General features: G+C 38.5%; 1 protein-coding gene across 1 annotated transcript; it reads left to right on the forward strand.

Annotated features, from left to right (window-relative positions):
- Positions 1-4,215: 4,215 nt before the first annotated feature.
- Positions 4,216-20,871, forward strand: LOC127420208 (hormonally up-regulated neu tumor-associated kinase). The gene is made up of 9 exons (XM_051662265.1): positions 4,216-4,431; positions 6,661-6,953; positions 10,155-10,210; positions 10,565-10,703; positions 10,915-11,042; positions 12,741-12,876; positions 13,032-13,209; positions 19,664-19,883; positions 20,129-20,871. The coding sequence occupies exons 1-9, from the start codon at positions 4,216-4,218 to the stop codon at positions 20,869-20,871; spliced, it is 2,109 nt and encodes a 702-aa protein (XP_051518225.1).
- Positions 20,872-21,075: the final 204 nt, after the last annotated feature.

The following is a 21,075-nucleotide window of genomic DNA, read 5'->3' on the forward strand; positions in this document are numbered from 1 at the left end:
GCCTCACGTGGCCTTCTGATACCATTACTTTAACAAATAAACAGCCCCACAACATTGTAAGAAAGCTAATACATATGCTAGCTATTAGCAGTTGTCTGAATGTAAAAAAAAAAAAAAAACAAAACTATGCAAAAGACAAATACCCAACCTACCCTGTAGATCTGAGCAAAAAAAGATTAAAGAGCTTCCTGTACACATCTGCATTTTCATTTTGTAAAGTTTTTTTTACACTTAAGTTGTATTTAGGGTCTTTCACCTGGTGTAGTCTTTGATAATAACAAGAAGTTTCTGACAACAACAACAGTGCTTTGAATTGCTACTGCCTTCATATGCTAGTTATTATTCTTTTGGATGTCAGTTGTTTTGATTTAATTAATAAGATGTTGCAGAGTGATCTATCCTGATGATGAATGCTGATATCCTGCTCTGAGATTTCTTATAAAGATTAGCATGTTAGTGTGTGGGTGCAGAGGCAGTCCAGCAGGGTTTAAAAATGTTATTTAGTGTTAAGATATGCTTTAATGGATTGCTGGGGATTGGTTTCTTACAGAGCAGGAAATGGACAGAGGTTTTCAGCACTATTAATTTGACCGCAATGTGTTTTGCCAAAGCCTGGAGGCTGGAACGCATTTTTTCGGGGTGAACGCAAAACTTTTTGTTCTGAGCGTATGTGTGCATTTGTGTGTTTGCACATTCTGGCTCCCTCTGTCATGGCCTGCTTTGAACCATGAATATAAAACTGTTGAGGCACCAAGCACACACACACAGCTCTGCTGTATAGGGCCTTTCTTTGTTTCTTCTTCACTCACACTTTGTTTTCTTAAAGTGGACGGAGCATAAGGGAGAGACTGAATGAATGATAGATATTTACCTTACTGCATCTAATATATTGCTGTGGATGAGTTAGGAAAATTTCACTCAAATATATAAATTCTGTCATCATTTACTAACCCTCAAGAACTCTCTTCACTCTATAGAGCACAAAAGAAGATGTTAGGCAGAATGTTAGCCTCAGTCACTATTTACTTGGGTGGTTTATGAGGACAATTTTTTTTAGGTTACAAACTGGTAATTATAAGGGTATTATGCTATAAATGTGGTTTATGAGGACATTTCTAGTGTCCCCATAATTTAAATCACTTAAAAAACATACTAAACATGTTAACTATGTTTTTTTGAAAATGTAAAAATGCAGAAAGGTTTTTGTGAGGGTTAGGCAGGGTTAGATCGTACAGTATAAAAATCATTATGTCTATGGAGAGTCCTCATAAGGATAGCCGCACCAGCGTGTGTGTGTGTGTGTGTGTGTGTGTGTGTGTGTGTGTGTTGTGTGTGTGTGTATTTGTACAGTATGGAGGGGCTCAGATTCCAGCCCCTTGCTGTTCAGTTCATCTCTCTCTCCAGTGCATGGATGGAGTGAGCGAATAAGGAAGAAATAAAGAAACCTGACTCCAACCACACACTTATCCAACAATTGGCTCTCATTCAAGCGCATAGACCCCTACAAACATGCTCTGCTCAAAGGCCAAAACCAATCACTTAAATATCTCTTTCCCTATCTAATATCATTTATGATACTAATAGGTAACAACCACGTTGTTATAGTGGGATCTAAAATAATTGGCCACACAAGCCCTTCCCATTAACCATTCATTACAGCATATCGTCATTAACCAATGAAATATGTGTGTGTGTGTGTGTGTGTGTGTGTGTGTGGAGAGAGAGAGAGAGAGAGAGAGAGAGACATGGAGCATGTGCGATCACCTGTTGATGATGCTGTAGTCTGTTAGTCAGCTTTCTGAAGATAATGTCATTTTGGTGAAATGCATCCTATTTTCTCAGTGGAAAAATAGTCATCCAAGCGGGGGTATTCCTTCCTATTTCACGGTAGCCGGTGCACAAGAGTCTTTCACAATAGAAACCGCAATGTCTCCGCCATTTTGTCCTCTCCAATGTGGAAAGTCCGGTAAGAGGTAAGTGCCTTGAGTTTGTGTAATTAATCAGTCTGTTGTGTCTCTCAGCTGTGATGAGCCTTAATGCTGAAGTTGTTAGTTTAAAGCTGTTTAAAGTTATTTCCTAGCTTTAGTAGTGTAGTAGTAATACGAGCGATCGTGGAGTGCTGATGAATGAAAACACTGAGTGATGCTGACTCACTTCACATCACTAACTGGCTCATATTATACACAAAAATGTTCTTTTGCCACCACCTGCTGGCTAAAATATGTAATGTTACAAAATTAAATGTAAAGAGACAGATGGCTCTTAACACATATGCACTGCTCTTACACTTTAGTTTAGAATGGCACGAACACAAGCGGAGTGATACACACAGTGAAGCATCCGAATGCTGATGGTGTGAGACCATCAGTACTCATGGAAAGTCTCTCGTCCAATTAGATTCGTGGACTGGAACTCATTTTGTTCATATTCTGTTCAATAATACTGTTGTATATTTGATGATATTACTATTTGAAACATTAATGTTCTAAGCATATTAATAATATGAGATAAGTGAGATAACTTTCATAATAAAATTAGTGGTGTAAATGGAGTAAATATTAACCTCAATTACTGTTACTAGATGTACAGGTTAAATCCACTAAGTATACTGCAGGATCTTTGAGAGATAAGTTCCTACAAAGAAAACAATGAGCAAGTTTACATGCACACCAATATGCTGATAACTACCAAAAACCAGCTTATTAAAAAAAATTCAACAACACAATAAAAATGCATTTACATGAGATTTTAAATCATCTGATTATTTTCTGCTTTTGACGTCAAAATGTAAACAAGCATGGGCACAACACTTGTGCACACAGGTAAACACTGGTAAATGGTATTTACATGCAAGGTGAAATCGGAGTAATGGGCAAACATCTATCAGTATCAATCTGTTTTTGCGTTAAAACATTTATGACCTTATCCCGATGAAAGAAAACGGTTTAAGGCTTGTTTACATGACCACACACAGTGTCGGATTATTAAGCATAATTGGTGTAAATTTGTGCATGTACAGTAGGTATCCAACCAGAATGACCCTTAATATCACAGGGATTAACCCAGCGGTAAAACTTAAAATTCTCACACCTGAGACTTGTTGGCAAAATCACCACCAGAAGGTGCAATGCTTTTGGCACCATTGTTTTTTGGTGCCATCGTATGAAGAAAGCGAGTTATTAGGATTAACATAAAGTTATAGCTTAGTTATCTCGTGAATTAAAAAAAAAAAACGCTAGAATTTCAGCCTTTTTCAATAAATGAAAACTGTTGCTTCATAGATATTAGTTATTTAATTATCTTCCTGAAAATCCAAATGAAAATACATTGTGATCATTCATAATTATATTTGTTAGACATACTGAAAACTACAACAACAACAACACATTTAATTAATGGTGTTAACCCGTGTTATAATTGACTTAGTCAGTGATAGACTAAAATAGTGGTTAAATTGAAACCCCGCTCATAAGCGTAATGAAATGTTTATGTGTTATTTTGTTGTTATTATATGTAAGCGCGTGCTCAATATTGAAAATCTTCTCAAGTTTAACATAAGACAGATTGGAAAATATAGAGACAAAGAATCAAAAAACAAGATGTTGGCTGAACAAGAGTGTGACCATTTAATCAGAACTAAAGCATTATGTTAGTAGCTGTTGGTGACATCATTTTTGAAAGCTGTTTTTTCCATTTATGTTCTTTTGAATGTGTGTGTGTGCATGTGTGTGTGGTAGGGGGTCATTATGGTGTAGTGTGTCCTCACACTACGCTAGGCTCACTGCATCAACCTGAGACCAGATACAGTTAATTATCTACTTGCCACACACACACACATACACATACAGACACAGAGACAAGGGTGCATGAACTAACCTGACTGACAGAAGAACATTCCCTTGGAGAGAGGAGAGACAGTCTAGATGAAAAACAGTGATAAAGAGAGGTAGATCTGGGGCTAGGGATCAGTAAAAGACATATACCTGGTACAGATGACATACAGGAAGGATATGTGATTGTAGCTCAGCATCTGCAATATAGGCACATAAAAGGATATCGGATATTCTCCTTGACAGGAACAGCAAAAAAGAACCAATGCGACCAGCTTCCATCACACATGCCCTTCCTCCATTGCTTCCACGTCTTGCTCCACTCTATACCTGCCCGCCAAGTGTCATCCACCGGAGCCTCTAGCAGACAGGTATTACTGGCATCATGCCAGCTGTATTGAAGTCATCTCTGGATGGGAGCATGACTGACTCGGGGGAGCTTGAGCAGGCAGCACCTCACTACCTTGGAAAAGTGCCCCATGACCTGCTCCGAAACTTTCTTCATACTAAACGAGTAGGCAGCTACCTGGTGGGCAAAATGATCAACAAGGGCTCCTTCGCAAAGGTTATGCTGGGCATGCACATCAGTACAGGAGAGAAGGTAAGTGGTACACACCCAATCTCTCGCATGCAGACACCTGTCAATCAAAGGAATAGTGTCACACACTGAGGGTGTCAGTCATCAGTGTGCTGAAGGGTTGTCATCCATTTTTCATGCTGTCTCGCTTGCTCAGCTTCCATAGTGACTCCCTCTTACCTAATCTCTGACACACACCACAGTAATAATCTATTCACCAAACACATACACACTGGTTTAACCCATTCACACAGAAAAAACACATCTCAGTATCAGCTAATTTGCCTTCTAAAGTCTGCTGTTGAGTCGGGCAGTTTGTGTTTGGTGGGGTGACCATGGATTGTTTGTTGGCTTGTTCTCTTTTGGCACTTGGGATTGTTTATTGTGGTCATGTAATAGATCTCATGAATATTTATGCATAATAAATTATGTTTTCGATTACAGTAATTAGTGCTAGTGGCTGGTTTTTATCACAGACATTATTGATATATTATTTATCAAAGATCACATGAACATTATTGTTTCTAATAGATGGCAATGACTTTTAATGGCTTTCTTTAGATTTTTATTGTTTCAGGGATTTTACATTTACATTTAGTCATTTATCCAAAGTGACTTACAAGTGAGGAACAAAACAAGCAAATTGCTGTTAGGGCCTGCTTAAATTAAGTTTACAGTTATTTTCTGTAAAATGTTCCACATGGTTTTCAGCTTTATTAGCAAATATTGTGAATGGGATATCATGGAAGAATTTTGTCGTGGTTCTTCATATTATTTTAATGTAATTACATAATGACTGTAATATGTGTGTATACCTTTACATTTATACATACATGCAGTATGTTTGATTATATTCTGTAGTATTTTTTATATGAATTAGATTTTACTGACAAGCTTATTGTTGGAGACTAATATGAATCATTTTATTATGTAAAAGAGGAAATATTAACATGTTATTACTTTAGATGTCTAGGTTATGTCCAAAAAATACATTGCTGGACCTTTGAGAAATTTAACCCTTCAAAGTGAGTTATATTGGAAAACTTTTCTGTCACAGGCAGAGAGAGAGTAATTTTAACTCCACCTGTCCTTCTCTCTTCACTGTGGTGACCAGAGCTTACATGGATCAGTAAGTCTGGCCTTTGTGCATGTGTGTACTGTATGTTAGCAGCTCTTATACAGATCACTGAGTCCTTCCTAACCACTCTGTTAACTTGAACAGGTTGCTATGGTGATCAGCACACATCACCCAGGTCAATTTTAGTGTTTGAAAATGTAAATTATAATCATGGAGTTTAAATGCTTTAGTTATGTGCCATGCTTCCGCCCCACAATTACTGTATGGACAGCAAACTAAACCTGTCTAACCTTGTCCATATCCCTTTTGCACAGAGAATAGACATGTGAAGTAATTTTGTCAGGTGTTTTAGGTTCTTATTTTCAAATTATAATCTATATACTTTGTAATAGGTAGATATTATAGGAAATCAGGAAATATCAAGAAAACTCTCACTCTCACACAAGCTGAAGAAAGAAACAGTAGGACCAGAGTTGCTGCAAAAGTTTGTTCTTTAAAGATTTTAAATCTTTTAAAAAGACAATTATTATTATTATTAAGAAAAAAAGAGTATTATAACACCATTTTCCTGGTATTGATATGTATAATTATTCACATGTTACAAAGCCTTTGGTATGAGCTTTATAACAGTACCTGTAACTTTAAATCCATGTATCTTCATTCATGTCCCAAAAACTTTAGGGGTTTAGAAGTAAAGGTTAGAGCCAGTGGTTGTTCCTCTTGGCTACCAAACACTCAACTTTCAATATATGCAAAAACCTAGAAATAAAGATGTTTTCTTAAGACAGTAATCTTGATTTTTCCCATAGGAAAGTACAAATCACGAATAGAATGAATGTATCAATTGCTGCTCCTAAACAGTGAGATAAAATGTAGAGAAAATGAAGTCTACAGCTTCTCAGATTTTACCCCCAAGAAAAAGACCCAAGTGATCTCACATGTGTCTCCTTTAGAGTTTCAGAAGAGATCTCACCAATGTCTATCACCGTGCTCATGTTTGCCAATATGCCAAAGTCTGCAATCAGTATGAACTCAAACGTCTCTAATCAAACTTTTCTAAAAACTAAATTATCTGAGCTATTAATTTTATAGCTCTATACACTATACAATTTTCATTTGCATCTTAGACAAAGTTGTCATAAACATAACTGAGTATTTCTGTCATTGTCTGCCAGGTGGCAATCAAGGTGATAGATAAGAAGATGGCTCGTCAGGATTCGTACGTCTTAAAGAACATGAAGCGTGAACCCCGAATTCACCAAATCATCCGCCATCCGAACATTGTCCTGCTGCTGGAGACGCTAGAGACGGAGAACTGCTATTACATGGCCATGGAGCTGTGTGGAGGAGGAGACCTGATGGACAAAATCTGTGAACGCAAGCGCCTGGAGGAGAGAGAGGTGCGTAGGTTCACCCGCCAGATACTGTCCGCAGTGGAACATCTGCACAGGCACGGGATAGTGCACAGGTAATGAACTGACACACAGAACATACATACAGATATTCAAAGAATATACAAAACATAGTTGTCATGTTGTAGCGGATGCACCAAAATAACAGAAAAATCCCCCAAAATAAGTAGAGCCTAATTTAATGCACAAAGATTTTCTATACATAGAAAGGATTTTTATGCACCTACTTGTACGTATCGCGGGACTTTCCTAGTGAAATGAACACTAAAGGCACTCTAACGGTTAGGTTTAGGTTTAATGTTTAGGTTAAGGAGGTAGATTTTGTTCAATTTAAAATTCACTAAAGCTTTAACCTTCAAATTTTATCTGTTTGGGAGAAAATGTAACTCACTTTTAGCTCCACTTAATGGACATTTCACCTTGGAACTGCCGCGATACGTTTAAGGAACCATATAATGTCATTTCGCAAAAATGTCTCCACAGTCACGTAATTATTTTAAGGCTCTTAAAAAAAGGAAAGTTGAGTCTGTGATCAAACGAGCAAGATCACAGACTTTCCGGCTGTCAAGTCGATCTGATCATCACAAACTCACGTGGAAACACATGCCCTCCATTCACATGACAAATATAAACAAATAGGGATGTACGAGCTGGCTGCCATTGTTGTAGCTGCTATTCTGTTCTGAGTCGCGAAAGATACAGACCCATTTCGGTGCGGTCTTGGGTGCAAAGACAGAGAATGCGACACGTGTTTGTGGTGAGTGGCATTAAAATTAAGCTCCACTTTGAGCTTCGCTTGTTTGACATCTCCATATCTTTGCTGTCCAGTTTCGTGGCCCGACATGCTTGATTTCCATTGTCTGCTCACCGTAAACCTTCAGATTTGAGTCGTGGACCATCATGCACTACAAAAATGTCTCTGTAATCGGCTCTTAAATATCAAACATGTTAGTTATTCTCAGACTAGATTTACTTGTGTCCAATTTGACAAAAATGTTTGACTCCTGAGTAATTGCATCATCTCTGTCAGACCTTTGTGATTGGCACAAAGCAGACTTCTTACGTCAGCGTGTCCTGACCTCGTACATGTTCAAACCATTAATCTTACGGCCGTGTTCACACAGCACAAACATTTAGCTTTTCAGTTAATGTTACAGCTTCTCATTCAGGGTAATTGCCAGAGCTGTTTAACCAGTATTTTCGAACAAGTCTTGTTCATACATGACCTCTAATTGGAAAATTGCAGTTAATTTTCTGGAAAAGGTTGAATGTGTGAAAGAGACTATTGTGAATGTGTTTGTAAAAAAAAAAATAAAAAAAAAAAAAAAAAGTTTGTTATGTTAATGTAGGTTTGGCTATATTTGTGAGGGCCATGTTTTGAAAATGCCCTCACAAATATATTGACATTTTGAAAACCGACTTGTGAAGATGTTTGTAGTGGTCCTCACTAATTGAAATGCTTATAACTCCACCAACTCATGTTTCAATTTAAAGGGTTATGACATAAAGAATAACATTTTCCTTGATCTTTTATCATACTGTATATGAGGTCATTGTTCTATAGAAACATACTGTAAGTTTCAGAACTCAAAACTTCCTCCTCACCGCAAAAAGAGCATTTGTTGAAACCAAGCTGCCAAAACGACTTCCTCCACATTGTGATGTCACACTGTGGTAGACATTTGCATCTGACTGTCTCCACAACAACTCATCAACGCCTACTTTACCGTATCACTTCCAATGCCTGCCCATTAGTGGTGAGCAGTGAGACTGCAAGTAGAGAGTGCAGGTCTGTCAAGTGCACATAGCCAATCATAACAGTGGGTGTTTATTGTCAAGTCTTAAAGGAGAAGCAGTACCAAAACTGAGTGTTTCTGACACAGGGTCAGAATGAGGGTGGAAAATGATCATGTTTTACAAATACAGTATATAACTGTTTTTGTTCAAAACACTTAATTAATATTATAGGTGAACCTCAAAGAACATAAATTAATTTTAAAAAGCCTGTCATGACCCCTTTAAATCTAATAATCTCAACAGGTGTCTGTGAGGGTTATGTTTAGAGGTAGTAAATATCATTGACTGTTTATGAGAGGTCCTCGTTAGCTTCTAAAGCTTCTCACTATGTGTTTTGTCTAATTGCGTCTAATTGAGGCAAGAGCTGGAATGCCATTGGCTTCTCATGACATCATCAGCCAAAGTTAACACATCATTCACTGACTTCCTTACTAATGGAGTCCCACGATGAAGCTTCATAATGCAGATTTCTCTCACACACACACACTCCCCTCTGTAAAGAGCCTTTATTAGGGTGTGTAAAGGATCAAAGAATATACATTAACTTACATACTCACACACACACTTGGCTACCCTGCGGGTTAGTCAACAAATGTACAATCCCCATGGTAACGAAGGGAGGGAGCAGCTCTGTGCAGTTCATGGCCTTCTAAGTTCAACAGTTCACAAACTTCGACCGACATTAATCAAATCAAACTATTTTATTGACTGGCTCCACAAACACTCACCCTATGTCCTTGAATCTGTCTCTGCTAAACTCTCCATAAAACACACACACATATACACTAATAAAAATCCAAAACCAAAGCCAAACTGTTGGAAAGTAATCAAGTTTTCTTTAATGTATACCATGTCTGTTAGAGAACTTAAATAATGACACATTTAGGGTAGTTTTCAACTCCTTTAAGCCTTTTGTCTGTACTTCAGACAGTTTAGGGACAGCATCTGCATGTGATAAGGCACACTAAGCCGACTATTGAGCTTTGAGATATCAGCCATGTCTGTAAAAATGGAGAAAAATTAAAATAGCTTTAAGGGCTGTGATATTTTTATGGGTTTCTCATACAATTTCATATTAAATGTGAGGAGCATACGGTCGCCAAAGTGAGTGTGAGTGTCTATAACAAAGAAGAAATAAAGGAGAAGGAGGGTGTAAGAGAAGAGAAAGCAAGGGGAGGGGGGTGTATGAGTAAAAGTAAAACTTTGCAGAATGATTGGAACATGAAGGACCACCACGTTGTGATGTCACTAACAATAACACTCATAGGTCTGGTCTTTAATTCAAATCCCTTTTTAATTGACATAGTTTTATTAAATGTTTGAGCACAGCAAAGGTTCATAGCCGGTCATTGATTCCAGCACATAGGAAAAGGTGATCTGACTTCCATATCAGGAATATGTGTGTACATGCGTGTGTTTTTTAAATAACCAATCTCTGGATGTACTGTGTGTTTGACCAGAGACCTGAAGATTGAGAACTTCCTGCTAGATGAACACAACAACATTAAGATTGTAGGTGAGTGTTTCTGTTTGTATTTGGTCGTGTATTGGATTTTGTCCCTTTTTACGTGGTGTTTAAATGTACATCAATCTAAAGTTGAAGGGTTTTCCTCAAAGCTTACTTGCTGTAACACTAATCTAACACTAATAGCTAACATGACTTCTGAGGATGACTGATAGCGATGAAACATTTTAAAGTAATCACCACATGAAATGGTCACATTTGAGATAGAACAACTAAATTACAGCAAAGCTGGCAAAATCAAAAGAGCATTTCTTAATATGTAAAATGAAAATAAATGTTATTTTATCATATCTATATGATTTAAATGTTTTTGCTTAACATCTGCTTATGTGTGTTTGTGTGTAGACTTTGGTCTGAGTAACACTCTGAAGGCAGATTCTCTCTCTTTGGAGTTGCTGAATACTCAGTGTGGCAGTCCTGCTTACGCTGCCCCTGAACTGCTGGCCCACAGGAAGTACGGCCCTAAAGTGGATGTGTGGTCTGTGTGAGTACACAGAGTATATGTGTGTTTGTACTAATAATGACGTATGTGTATGTATGTAATCTTAAATGTATGTAAATTTTAAAGGCATTCATTTGTGATTATGTAAATGAAGTTATACAATATTTTTGGGAGTTAACATCAAATGGGTGTCTTTTGAGGCTGTTGAATAACATCGTATGCCTGTGTTTTTCTGTGTCTGCCTTTGTTGCAGGGGTGTTAGTATGTTTGCCATGTTGACTGGCACTTTGCCGTTTACGGTGGAGCCCTTCAACATAAAGCAACTCCATCAGAAAATGGTGAATGGAGAAATCGGTGCTATTCCATCAGATATCAGCAAAGGTAAACTGTACACACACACACACACACACACACACACACACATGCTGGTGCAGCTGTCATTATGAGCACTCTCCATAGACAAAATATTTTTATACTGTACGAACTATAGATTCTATCCCCTAACCCTAACCCTACCCCTAAACCTAACCCTCACAAAAAACATTTTTACATTTTCAAAAAAACATCATTTAGTATGTTTTTTAAGAGATTTGAATTATGGGGACACTAGAAATGTCCTCATAAACCACATTTATAGCATAATACCCTTGTAATTACCAGCTTGTATCCTTAAAAAAAAATATCCTCGTAAACCACCCAAATCCTGCCCACACACACACACACACACAAACACACACACACACAACCCTAACCCTACTTGTGTGCTATCTAAATGAGAACATACCATATACTTTTATTTATTTAATTATAAAGCTAATTAGGCTATAATTCCAACAGACTAATCTTAAAGGAATATTCCTGGTTCAATACAAGTTAAACTCAATCAACAGCATTTTATAAACTTAAAGGTTCATCCCTCAGGAGGTTCTTCATCCTGAATACATAATCAGAGAGAGAAAGAGAAATCAAGAGAAGAGATAAAAGGTGTTGAGTGCAGTGATGCATTTCAAAGTGTTCTTCTTCTCAAGCAGATTGTGAGATCATCTGATCCAGCACATTAATATTGATCACCATGAATATTAATAACAGTGGATATTCACCAATTACAAAAATAGATAGAGTACACTAACCTTCAGATAAAAACACACTGTGACGTTAAATGTCTACTAGTGGAACTGAACCCGGCCGGGTTTCCCAATATCGTTTACATTAGATCATTGTAACGTACTTTGTACATTATGTAATGGTGGATTACCACCTGTTATTAAAAAGTAGAGTGACAATTGTATGGAACAGATTATGGAACAGTCATTTAGCAGTGTCACTTTGGATAAAAGCATAGACTAAATAACTATTTACAGTATGTCATTTTTTGTGTTTCTCTGAGCACGTTTCCATCACCTGACTTTGTTTGCATCCTGACTGCTTTTGACTGCTTGTAATGCCACTCTAAGTGAATGAGTAAATGTGATCGTCACTGTCTACAGACACAAACACTACCTTCACCTCAGTACACACAGACACACACAAGACCAGCACAGTGCCAAGCTGGCAATCTGTTCTGAGGAGTCCCCCTAGATTGAGAAGATGGCACAGGGGAGCAAAGTGCTTGAATCTGATCTGCCCTTCTGTAAGAGACACCTCGAAAGTTCAGTTTAGGTCTGACACACAAACACTCACACACATACTCCTCTGACAAATGGGTTGAGGTCCAAAGTGTAAGGTTAAATAATTAAAATAAATGATGACTAACCAATATCTCACTGACCAGGTTCTTTGAAAGTATATTTTAATGTACCATGTACCATGATAAATCGTGATTAATCACAGAATAATGTGCGATTAACTAGTTAAAACAATTTTAATCAATTCACAGCCCTACTTTGTATTAAATTATAAAAGTGCAAAACAGAAGCGTTTTAACTTGTGTTTTCAGATTTGTGCATCCCAATGTATCTTCTCCACTTTAAAAACAAGAGGAGTTTTTAGCAGTCAATATATCAAGGTGTGAAGTTTTGGATTTTCTCTCTTTCTCTTTCTCTTTCTCTTTCTCTTTCTCTTCTCTCTCTCTCTCTCTAGCGGCTGTTCAGTTTGTCTTGTCTCTGTTGGAGCCAGAACCAACAAAAAGGCCCACAGTCAAAGCAGCAATGGAGGATAAATGGTTGAATGAGGGTTATGCCAAGAGACCCCTCCATACAGTCACTTATAAAAACAGGTACAGTTGTTCGCATCACTAAATATACTGTTACACAAAAGGACATAGACTTACAAATTATGTAAAAATTAGCAAATTGAGACACAATATGCATCTTCAAAAATCAAACATGTACAATACTGAGAAGTATTTGTGTGGCTTTATCATTTCTTTAGGCTGTGTCCTGAGGATCTAAATTCAGCTGTGTTAAATTACATGACAGAATCTCTAGGCTATGGTCTTTCTGATATCATTCATACTGTCATCAACAACAAACCGTCTGCCATCTTAGCTTCCTACCATCTACTGCTGAAAAAACTCACTAGGCATCAGAAAGGAGTCAAGACCATTAAGGTAAAACAAAAAATGCACAAACTTCAAATTTATAACATAAGCACACATGTACACTCACTCATGGCTCTGTTCCAAATCCTGGTGAGCTGCCATGCCCAGATAGGCAGCTACCTTCTAAAGCAGAATCCTAACCGAAATGTAACCTCATAAGTGAGTTGAAACGCTCTTTACTGGCAGCAACACTCATAATGGTCACTTCCACGGATACACAAATAGCATTCCTCACGCAAAGCACCTAAGAGATTAATTAATAAGAGATTGGCACATGCATGCTGCTAAGCTAATACTCTACCACAAAAATACCTACAAATATTGGGTGAAATAGTCAATTTTAGTAAATGTACCTTTTTATATCAATACTATTCAGTGTTGATTTTTAGAAGTCATTTCTTTCATTTTATCCAGACAGATCTCATAAAAATTATGTGACTGTGGCAACATTTTTGCAAAATGACATTATGTGGTTCATTACAAGTATGGTGCCAGTTCCGATGTGAAATGTCCACTGTGTGGCACTAAAAGCAAGTCGAATGTTTTTTTCAAACAGTTTTTCTTAAGGTTAATGCTTTATTAAAGCATTTAATTTAGTTTTAAATCAACAAAGCTTACCTCTCTACCCTAAAATTTAAACCTAAATCAAACTGATATAGTAATAAAAGCAAATGTGAGATTAGGGCAAAAAGTATGTGTATATGAACTGATAATTTGCTGTTTTACTCATGATTTGAGAGAAAGTGATTAGTCATTATTGTACTAGCACCTCTAGTGTTTATTTCACCAGGAAACTGCTACGATACGTACAACGAGCCAAGTAAAAATCATTTTGCAAAATGTAGGTAAAGTAATGTGATACAATGAGACCAGGTTGTTTTTTCACTGATTGGCTAATCTATAAAGGTTATTAGTGTACGGTACAAAGTCGGTATTAAAATAAAAAAGATGTCATGATACCAGTGTTTCTGCAGTACCAGTAGAACAGAGCACTGACTTAATTCGATCACCAGCACACTGTCTGACTGACACATGACTGCTTTTAAATGCTCACACGCTTATTTGAGCATGTGCTCTGTCCCTACTTTTACTCTGAAGTGCGATGGATAACACGTCTGACTAGGGGTCAGAAGATTCTAGGTTTGACTCCTGGCTGGCTCAGTGGTCTTACATTTTTCCGCTGTTTACAAACACGGCAGCGGAGCCCTTGGTCTGGGCAGCCCGGCCATGGAAACGCAGAAGGAAAAGGGGAAATAGAGCCGCCGTTCTCATCAGAGTAAGACATCGTGCAAATCGACCCCCGCTACCCAGTATTCTACTGGCAAATTTTCAGTCTCTGGAAAAAAAGCTCTGCGAGCTGAGAGCGCGGATCTCTTTCCAACGAGAGACAAGGGACTGCTGCATTATCTGCCTTACGGAAACTTGGATGTCTGCGGAGATTCCAGACTCAGCCATCGAACACGCGGGGTTCTCCGTGCACCGAGCAGACAGAGCGAAAGACCTCTCAGGTAAAATCAGAGGTGGTGGTGTATGTTTTATGATCAACAAATCCTGGTGTGATCAGAGGAACATACATTTTATCAAGTCTTTCTGCTCTCCTGATCTGGAATTTCTCATGCTTCTGTGTCGACCACTCTGGCTACGGTGGGAATTCACAGTGGTCATTATCACTGCTGTGTACATCCCGCCACAAGCCGACACAGACCGGGCACTCAAGGAACTGTATGGTAGTATAAGCTAGCAGGAAACCACGCACCCTGAGGCTGCGTTCATTGTGACCGGGGAGTTTAACAAAGCCAACTTCAAGTCAATAGCACCGAAATACTACCAACACATCAGTTTTAACACATGAGGGGACCGGGTTTTGGACCATTGCTACTCTCCCTTCCGGGATGGCTACAAATCCCTCCCCCGCCCACCATTTGGCAAATCGGACCACTCATCCATTCTGCTTCTGCCCGCTTACAGGCAGAAACTGAAACAGGAAGCACCCACCCTCAGAACGATCCAGTGCTGGTCGGACCAATCAGACTCTACGCTACAAGACTGTTATGATCACGCGGACTGGGAGATGTTCCGGTCCGCCTCTGATGATGACATTTAGCTTTACGCTGAATGCGTAACGTGTTTCATCAGAGGATGTTGTTCCGACCAAAACAATACAGATCTACCCCAACCAGAAACCTTGGATTAATAGCGATGTTCGCGCGGCACTTGATGCGCGGACCTCCGCTTTTAATTCCGGGAATGTGGAGGAGCATAAACAAGCCAGTTATGCACTCCGCAAAACTATCAGAGCAGCAAAACGCCAGTACAGGAACAATATTGAAGGACAGTTTAACAACACCAACTCTAGAAGCATGTGGCAGGGAATTAATATCATCACGTACTTTAAAGGGAATAAAAACTCCACCGTGAACACTGCTGCCTCTCTCCCGGATGAGCTAAATACATTTTATGCTCGTTTCGAGGGAAATAACACCACCCTCATGGAGAGAGCTCTCGCGGCCGAAGCTACAGAGGCTAGTTCACTCTCCGCCTCTGTAGCGGATGTAATCCGATCCTTCCGACGGGAACCAAATGGCTGGTGTTTTACGGACATTTTCAACCTTTCCCTCTCCTTGTTTGTGGTCCCCACATGATTCAAAACGTCCACCACCAAAACACTTAAATGACTGGCGTCATGTTGCTTTGAACCCCATCATCAGCAAATGCTTTGAGAGACTAATCAGAGATTACATCTGCTCTGTGCTGCCTCCCTTACTGGACCCATTGCAGTTTGCTTACCGCAACAACCGCTCCACTGACTGCTCTCTCCCACCTGAAAAAAAGGAACACTTATGTGAGAATGCTGTTTGTAGACTACAGCTCAGCATTCAACACCATAGTGCCCTTCAAGCTTGATGTGAAACTCCGGGCTCTGGGCTTAAACAGCTCGCTGTGCAGCTGGATCATGGACTTCCTGTCAAGCAGACACCAGGTGGTTAGAATGGGCAGTAACATCTCCTCATCACTGACCCTCAACACTGGAGCCCCACAGGGCTGTGTTCTCAGCCCACTCCTGTATTCCCTGTACACACATGACTGTGTGGCAACACATAGCTCCAATGCCATCATTAAGTTTGCTGATGATACGACAGTGGTAAGTCTGATCACTGACCATGATGAAACAGAGAGGAGGTGCACACTCTGACATGCTGGTGTAAGGAGCACAACCTCTCCCTCAACATCAGCAAGACAAAGTAGCTTGTGGTGGACTTCAAGAGAAGAGAAAGGAACACAGCCCCATCACCATCAATGGAGCACCGGTGGAGAGAGTCAGCAGCTTCAAGTTCCTCGGTGTCCACATCACTGAGGAACTCACATGGTCTGTCCACGCTGAGGCCATTGTGAAGAAGGCTCATCAGCGCCTCTTCTTCCTGAGATGGCTGAGGAAGTTTGGAATGAACCGCCACATCCTCACACGGTTCTACACCAGCACTGTAGAGAGCATCCTGACTGGCTGCATCTCCGCCTGGTACGGCAATAGCACCTCCCACAACCGCAAATCCCTGCAAAGGGTGGTGCGAATTGGCAGACACATCATCGGAGGTGAGCTTCCCTCCCTCCAGGACATATATGCCAGGTGGTGTGTGAAAAAAGCTCGGAGGATCATCAGAGACTCCAGCCACCCGAGCCATGGGCTGCTCTCACTGCTACCATAAGGCAGGCGGTATCGCAGCATCAGGACCCGCACCAGCCGACTTAATGACAGCTTCTTCCCCCAAACAATCAGACTTTTGAACTCTTGATCTCTCACGATCAATATACATCAGCACTGCACTTTATTAATCTTATTATCTCACACTGCACTGTCATAAATTATATTCTCTTAACAACACACTGGCAACTGACTATCAACCGACAGCCTGAATGTCAATACAGTACAATACAACCTACTGTACATTTTATATATACTATATATACTTTTTGTTGTATAATGTGTATTCTATATTGTGTGTATTGTATATTGTACATTGTATGTTATTATTTGTATATTGTGTTGTGTGTAATTATGTGTATATTAGATTTTAAATTGTGTTGTGTAAATCTGATGTTTATTGTAAATTGGTATATGTCTCATCACTGTCATGACTTCTATGTTGCTCGGAACTGCACCCAAGAATTTCACACACTATTGCACTTGTGTATATGGTTGTGTGACAATAAAATTGATTTGATTTTGATTTGATTTGACAATTAATCAAACTATGATCGTGATAAGTCCAAGTGTGATTATCAAACAGTAAAAGGCTGCAATTTTAGTCTCCATGAGCTGCATGCTTTAAATTAATGTATGAAGGCGACCACTTATAACTCCAAACTCCACAGACATTGAGAATAATTTGAGTTGTATGAGATGACAAAGCAGAGCACTAATCCACTGCAAAGTGGGCAGCACATGTAGACTATATATTTATATAAATAAATCACTGCATTTGCACTTTAACAATCACACTGGGCCATGTAGCAAACTGTTTATCCCGAGAAGTTAAACTTCCATCAAAACACATGTCAAAATCATAGCTCAAGTCAAAATAAAAGCACAATTCAAAATAAAAGCTAGACACATGAAATTGAAGAAATTGCAACCGAAAGATATTACAACTGTGTAGTAAAATGTAATATTCACTGTAGTGATATGAATAATAATAAATAATAATACTAATTAAAAATAAGAAAAATATCGCAAGCAAGAATGCTGTTGTACTGAATAAAAGTTTGTTTAAAAAAAATGCAATGGTATGTTGAAAAGTAATTGTTCTATTTTTACTTGTTAAAAGTGTTAAGAATGAATTTGATTAGACACCATTTTGATGATGAAATTAAATTAAACTTTAAAACAAGGAATTCTAAATAATAAAAAAAGGAAAAAAGGATTTGGGGAATTTTTTTTTTAAATAGGGCCCAACTTAAAAACACTTAAGCGATGCATACTTAATTGAGAAACACTTGAAGGAAACATGCATTTTTTTAAATGTATTATTTACATTGAAATGTAACTTTAAAAAGGCTAAAGGAGTGTGTTCAATAACACATTACCGTATTAGCATATTTTTGCTGTGGTATCAAAATTGGTATCGAGAACCGTGAAATTTCACTGGTATTGGTACAGACTATTGAAAATTTGGTATCGTGACAACATAAAGGATATACAGGTATGTGATTCTGGTATAAGAATAATGTTAATGCCTACTCTTTGGAAAAGCATTCGCATTAGGAGCCTGTGTATGATGCCTTAAAAAGCTGTCAAGGTAGAAACCACTAGATTTCAGAATAGAGCTACTGTAACATGTCAGTTGTTGTCCTCAGAGAGAAAAGAATAGCGAAAGGAATCTTCTCAATAAGGGCTTGTCGAGGAAGAAAAGTAGTGAAGGTGCTAAGAGTCAGCAGCAGGAATTTACTTTCATCTATGGCTATGCGTAATGACGATATATATCGTGGCTACGATATAAAGTGTCAATCGAAAGATTTTGCAATATCGTATATATCGCAATATGTAAATATCAATGTGTGCGGCATAGGCGTATTAATCAGTGGGCAGGGCTGCACATGAGACTGAGAGAAGTGAAGAAACATGGACAAATAATTTTCAACAGAACACACAGAACAGGACGATTCCCAAACAAGTCAAGAAAATGAAGAGGAGCTTGCTATTAAAATGACAGGTACCACATCTATGGTGTAGACATGGATTGGGTTCACAAAAGCCGACACAAAGCAGAAAAATGTCATCTACAAACTGTTGCTCAACAATAATCACTCATGGTAATACAAGCAATCTGTTTTACCACCTCAAAATGAAGCAATCAAAAGAATATTATGAAAGCCAAAAGATGCACTCCACATTAATTCAGTCAAGAAAATGTTTGCAAGAAGTGTTTATATTTATTTGATATTTATTTTCTGCAAGAAATGTTTGCATAATTTTGAATATTGGATATTTTTTATTTATGTAGTATTTCTTTGTTGCATTGCTTTGAAAAGTTCATGAGTTTCTTAAGGAAAGTTTAAAATAATAAAAATATTGGTCTGAAATGTGGCATAAGAAATTTAGCATCATGGTAAGGTTGATATTAAAGTCAAGTTGAGTGGTATTTTTATTTATTTACTTATTTATTTTGACTATGACAAGTTTCAAATAAAGAGAAAATTATATAAGAGGAAGTAGTTTTCATTTATAAAGTATTTAATTGACTGACTTTGTTTTGCATTATCCAAAAATATGCATTACAATATGATTGTTTAATAGATAAACCCATTTTTATTGATTTTCCAGAAAACTATATTATGATTTATATTATTATTGTGATCAAAGATTTTGGTCATATCGCCCACTTTCCACCTATAGCCATCAAAGAATTCAATACAATATTTGTGTCAGACAAATGGCCATACATTTAAATCCCTATTTCTTCACTAGCCTCCTCAGAATGACACAGCCAATGAAAGGAGCTCAAGGCAGACCAGTAAGACCCAGAGGAGCCAATCACAGGACAAGAAAAGGCCAGCAGAGACAATCAGACCAAAACAGCCAAGCCTAGTGGATACAGCAGATTTGCCCACTACACTGCCTGTGGATAATATCACAGCTAATGAGATTGCCATACTTGTGGAGACACATGATGGTCTGATTCCTAAGGGTAATACTCATGCTTATGGAAGTAATTGTCTTTCTTAGCTGTAATTATTGCTTCATTGCATTTTGTTTTCATCCCTTTGCATTTATCCTCTCTGATGATTGGCAAATCTCAAATACATTCATGATTTTAGAACTTCCACATGTTCATACAATGCAATTAATTTATCTGCTGCAAATAGATGTGGGTGTTTGTGCAAACTCAGTTTTACAGAGTTTACAGAATTTGTATGCATGTGTATATTTCAGTCTCAACTTTTGGTGAAAAAGAGATGCTTCGTGTCTCACCTCCTAAGTGTTCCTGCAGAGAGGGGAGTGACACCAAACTCTGTGACTCGGCTCCTTGTGATGCCACTGTAAACATAGACACCTCTAGAGCCTCCCAGACAATGAAAGCATCAGTCAAACCACATGATCTTAGACCACCCTACTCTGACAAACATCAAGGGTTGGAATCTGAACATCAACATGATGATTGCAAGTTGCAGACATTCTACACTGAGAAAGGTGCATCTCCCAGAACGGGGCAGCGCTTTAAAGATCTGTTACTGGCCATTGAGGAGAAAACCTATAATGGTCGCCACCTCAGTGCTATGGAAACCATAACACAAACCTCCCCATTACCACGACTACGCCACACTGCAACACTAAAAGAAGCTTTGCCTAGAAAAGTCACATGGGTTGGTCTTGCGTGCCACGCCACAGTTGGCACAGGCTCCTCTCCTTTCTTAATAAATGGGTCTAAACCACCATTGTTTCCATCACAGAGGCAACAAGCTCTCATCATTAAAAACTTGAGACATGCAAAGGAGAAGAGGAACATGGTAACAGGAGGGGGAGGAGGGATAGGTATCTCCAGTACCGCGAAACGGAACTCTGTTCAGTTACGAACGGCTATACAGCGCAGGGATCTTAACTTACCAATGCTTCCATCTGCGTTACAGAACAAATCTGACAAAAAGACAGAAATACTCAGAATGGACTTTGGGTAACAAGAGGATCAGAGAGGAAGAGAAAGAGGCAATAAAGGAAAGAGATAGAAGCAAGGGAAGAAGCAGCCAGTACAGTGTCAGTTGATGTTAAAGGGCTAGTTCACCCAAAAATGTAAATTCATTACTCACCCTCATGCCATCCCAGATATGAATGACTTTCTTTCTTCTGCTGAACGCAAACTAAGATTTTTAAAGAATATCTCA

Source organism: Myxocyprinus asiaticus, chromosome 29 (assembly GCF_019703515.2).
Source record: "Myxocyprinus asiaticus isolate MX2 ecotype Aquarium Trade chromosome 29, UBuf_Myxa_2, whole genome shotgun sequence".
NCBI classification, from domain to species: Eukaryota; Metazoa; Chordata; class Actinopteri; order Cypriniformes; family Catostomidae; genus Myxocyprinus; species Myxocyprinus asiaticus.